Below are 5,046 nucleotides of genomic sequence, written 5' to 3' on the forward strand. Positions count from 1 at the left end.
GCTAATTAATTCCCTTTTAATGTGCACGGATTTCATGCACCGGGCTACTAGTAAATTTTATAAAAGTGGAATTGCTAGGCCATATTCAATGGTCATCTTCATAGTGTTCCAAATTATTCTCTAAAGCATTGAATCAGTCCATACCTCTCAGTAGCAGTGGATTTCTCCACACCTTTGCAGTTTAATATGTTGTCAAATTCTTTGATCTTCGCTAGAAGAGATTAGAGAGAAAATGGTATTCTTTATTTGTCTTTGTGTGTGTGGGGGGTGGGGATAGAGTGTCATAAGTCATTTGTATTTTTGTTGTTGAATTGTCAGTTCTTACCTTAGTTTTTCTATTGAGTTGTTTGCTTGTTTGGTTGATGTCTTTGTAAACTAAGTTGCATTTTCTCCAGTTTCTAAAAATTTGTAAAATGCTATGATTTTATAGTCCAAATGAGATCAGTCTGTTGTTTAAGAAAGGTTTAAAATCTACATGTAGTTGAGCTTTCAAATCTATGTGGATGAGCAGTCAAATCTATGTTTATATTGAACTTTCTTTGTCCAATTTTAGTATTGGAAGTTTTTAGTGCTTGAAAATAGCGTTACAAATACTGCAACTGTCTGTTCCTTAAACTGTTCTTCAGTACAAATCACTTGTAAATTGGGTCTTTATTTTTCTCTTTTGACTGTATTTAGTAAAAATAATTCTTTGGCCATTTGGTTTTTATTGTTGTTTTAACTGTGATAGTGTTATAGATTTTCTACATTTTGGGGGAATACTTTTGTTGATTTATATTTTTCTAAGAATATCATCCATTTTATCATCAAATTTACATAGAGTTGAACAAAATAGTCTTTGCATTTCCAGTATATTAGTGGTCCTCATATATTTTGATCTGAGGGACCTTTTAAACTCTTAAAAATCATTAATTACTGCAAATAACTTACGTTTATATAGTTTATTGTTATTTACTGTGAGAAATTAAAACAAAATTTAAGAATATTTATTAATTTTTAAAGCTAATGACCTGTTAACATGAATAACATTTTTATGAAGAAAACCCCCTGTATTTTCCAATACAAAAAAAAAATGTCCATGAGAAGCATTATATTGTTTTACATTTTCACAAATCTTTAATATCTGGCTTAATGGAAGATAGCTAGATTATCATATCTGCTTGTAGTCAGTTTGCTGTGACATTATTTTGGTTGAAGTATATGAAGAAAATCTTTCTTTACACAGATAAAGTTGAAAAAGGGAAGAATATTTTAATAGCCTTCTCAGATTATTGTGCATGTTTTTTTCTGTTGCACTGAAACTCCACAAATGTTAGTTTCAGTGAATACTGAAAAACCATGAAAATTCATTCGTCTGTGTTGCACTTTAAATGAATCTTTACCCGTGCATAATTTTATAGCATCTTGTAGGTCATTTGGAAAATACTGGTTTAAGTTTACTGATTTCAAGTGTTGACACTTTATTTTATTATATCAAAGAATCACAAATCAGAATAGTCACTAAGTAATGGAAAATTGACAACTTCACAGAAGCAGATATGCCAAGTTTTCCAAAATTTTTCTTTTTGAAATTTTAATTTTTTATTGTCAACAAATGTGTGTTATGTGCCATTGAGTCAGCTCCGACTCCTAGCCACCAAAGATGAATGAGTGATACCCATCATGTCCTGTCCACAACAGCCTTGTTCAGCTCATGTATACTCATGCCTATGGCTTCTTTTATGGAGTCAGTGCATCTCATATTTTGTCTTCCCCTTACCTGTGGTCTTCTACTTTTTCCAGCATTATTGTCTTTTCCAAAGAACCCTGTCTTCTCATGATGTGCTCGAAGTAGGACAGTTTTAGTTTTGTGATTTTTGCATCCAGCAATGTCTCAGGCTTAATTTGCTCTAGGATCCACTTGTTCATCCTTCTGGTGGTCCAGGGTATGCTTAGAGCTCTCCTTCAACACCATGTTTCAAGTGAATCACTTTTTTCCTCTCAGCCTTCTTCACTATGTCCCACTTTCACATCAGTACATAGTATTTGGAAATACGAGGGTGTAGATGACCTTAAATCTTGGTCTCTAATGACATATCCTTGCTCTTCGTGATCTTTCCTAATTCTTCATTTGCTGCCCTTCCAAGTCTCAGCCTTCTTTTCATTTCTTGGCTGCAGTCTCCATTGGAATTGATGACTGAACCAAGGTAAGCAAAATCTTTAACAATATCAATTTCTTCATTGTCTAGGTTAAAGGTGTATATTTCTTCTGTAGTCATGATTTTTGTCTTTTAAATATTCAAATGCAGTTCTGCTTTGGCATTTTCTTCTTTGACTTCCATCAGAAGTTTCAAGTCATTGCTACTTTCCACCAGTAAGATGGTGTCATCTGCATATCTTAGGTTACTGATATCTTAAGTCATTGATATTTCTTTCACCAATTTTCACTCCTTCCTCTGAATCTAGCCCAGTTCTTTGTATGATATGTTGTATGTATAAATTAAACAAATAGGGAAATGAAATGCTCCCTGGTCTGACACCTTTGCCTATAGGAAACCATTCTGTGTCCATATTCTGTGACAGCAACTTCCTGTCCATAGTACAGGTTACACATTAGGACAATCAAGTGCTGAGGCACGCCCATTGCTTTCAGAGCAGCCCAGAACTTTTCATGATGGTCACAAAGACTTTACTGTAGTCTACAAAACATAAGACTAACATTTTTCTGAAATTCTTTGCTGCACTCCAGTATCCAGTGAATGCTCACAATTAGATCTTGAGTGCTACTTTTATTCCTGAATCTACCTTGTACATCTAACATGTCAGTAAACATGTCATTTCAAACACATTTATTGTCTTTGAAATGAAAGAGATTTATTTTTGAGATAATGTCTACTTGCCAGATAATCAAGTCTAAGTAACCAGAATGTGCCCATCAATTGTTTTTTGTGGTTTGTTTGTTTTTTTTCATGGCAAAAAATTGGGTTCCATGAAAAAATAAATGTGATTAATTCTGCTTGCAACTCATTCACAGAAGTGCTTTAGTCCTTGAAGCAGCTATTGCTAATTGTGTTCAAATTTCAATATTTGTTCTCACATATATATTTATTACTTCTATAGTATTTTTATTTTGAAAATTAAGCTGAAGTTTATTTAAAGTGGAAATATATTTTAATATTTTTCAATGTAGGGAATCAGTAGATATTATCTAAGGACAGAGATTGAATATTAAAAAATTACAAATAATAAATTATTATGAAATATTTTAAGACATCTATACAAAACAAAATAGTAAAATAAAATGAAAATAAAATGACAGAACAAGCACCAAATATATCTATCATATCACAATTTCAACAAATGTAAATCAACTATACTCATTTATTGAAAGTAAAAGGTGCTCAGACTGAAGCACAAATCAAAACCCAACTAAATATTATATATAAAAGAGACATCTAAAAATGATTCACAAAAGTTAAAAAAAAAAGCTTTTCAAAGATATGCAAAGATCAGGAATAGGAATCTTGATAGCAGACAAGTTCAATTCAGGCTAGAAGCATTAAGCATCACAAAGATTAGTACTTTTAAATGATAAAGCACAGTGAATAAATCCACTATGAATCTTAATCATTAAGAACAGCCATTCACCAAATGCATGAAGATCCATAGGCAAAAAGAACAGGAAATAAAAAGATAAATAGATAGAAACTTGCATGTAGTAAACTTTTTTTCCTAATTTGTTTTTATTCTTGACACTATTACAGATATCTTCCATCCCCCCCTAAACTTTTTTTTTTAATATATATTTCTTTATTGATTTCAGAGAGGAAGGGAGAAGGAGAGAGATAGAAACATCAGTGATGAGAGAGAATCATTGACTGGCTGCCTCCTGCACACCCCACACTGGGGATGGAGCCCGCAACCCAGGCATGTGCCCTTGGCCGGAATCGAACCTGGGACCCTTCAGTCCGCAGGCCGACGCTCTATCCATGAGCCAAGCCGGCTAGGGCCCCCCCCCCCCCCAAACTTCTTTTGAAATTTAGAATATTTGTCTTTTCCCCTCTGTTTTATTAAGAAATAATTGCCATACATCACTGTATTAAGTTTAAGGCATACAGCAAGATGGTTTGGTTTACATATATTGTGAAATGAATACCATAATAGGTTTGTTGTAATGTACCCCTTGAATCACAGAAGGACGCTTCAAGAAGTCGAATTAAAGAGTCACGTTTATTGCAATCCGGGACTATGAGGGGTCATTCCCAAATCTCATAGTAGCCATTTGGTCACAGTTCCAGGATTATGTAGGCAAAAAATCACACAGGTATTGATTACATCTCAGGGTTTGGAATGAAGCACCTGGCTCGCAAAAAAAGCAGATTACAGAAGCAGAATTAAGCATGTTAATTACAGTTTCGGGTCTCGGGGTCACTGAATTGACAGATACATTATCTAGAGCCCTCGGGTCTCCTGACCACTGAGTTGTCAGGACAATTTAGAGTAATTGTGCTGTTCTGGTCTCGGGACCACTAAGTCAGCTGGAACGCACCACCTGTGGCCACTAAAACAATTTAGGGTAATTGTGCTGTCCTGTTTCCCAGGTACAGAAGAATGTGCTTCGATAGCCAGTAAGATCACAATCAATGGGATAGTCATTCAATCAATAAGGCGTTCAATCGAATGGGATGATTTATACAATTCAGAAAATCAAAATAACCTGTCCATTGTTAAACAAAGCAAATAGGTACCATACTTCAGGTTCAGCTAACATCCATCTTCTCGTATAGATACAATAAACAGAAAAGAAAGAAGAAAAGAAAAAGGGAAAATATTTTCTCCTTATGATGAGAACTCATATGATTTACTCATTGTTATCATTTGTATTATATGCCTAGTACTTACTTATATTAGTACTGTGAGTTTGTATATTTTGACCACCTTCCTCCCCCTACCTTTGTTACAGAAGACCAAAGAAATACCAAGCACGCTTCCTAGAGAAAGGGAGGGACCCGTTTATTAACACTAGTGGACTCCGGGAATAATTTCCAAATCAGAGTGAAGAAACAT

At 34.3% G+C, this 5,046-nt stretch overlaps 1 protein-coding gene across 11 annotated transcripts in view; it reads left to right on the forward strand.

Moving 5' to 3' along the window:
• The window catches only part of ARHGAP12 (Rho GTPase activating protein 12), a 164,874-nt gene that overhangs the window by 130,479 nt on the left and 29,349 nt on the right, over positions 1-5,046 (forward strand). For 7 of the 11 annotated variants that reach the window (XM_014547967.1, XM_014547965.1, XM_014547964.1 and 4 more), the window contains one exon: positions 2,127-2,186. The exons of the other annotated variants lie outside the window; for them this stretch is intronic. In XM_014547967.1, coding sequence (XP_014403453.1) covers positions 2,127-2,186 — 60 coding nt within the window. The remainder of the gene's footprint in view (positions 1-2,126; positions 2,187-5,046) is intronic. 11 annotated transcript variants of the gene reach the window in all.

The sequence above is a fragment of the Myotis brandtii genome, unplaced genomic scaffold, assembly GCF_000412655.1.
Source record: "Myotis brandtii unplaced genomic scaffold, ASM41265v1 scaffold49, whole genome shotgun sequence".
In the NCBI taxonomy this organism is placed as follows: Eukaryota; Metazoa; Chordata; class Mammalia; order Chiroptera; family Vespertilionidae; genus Myotis; species Myotis brandtii.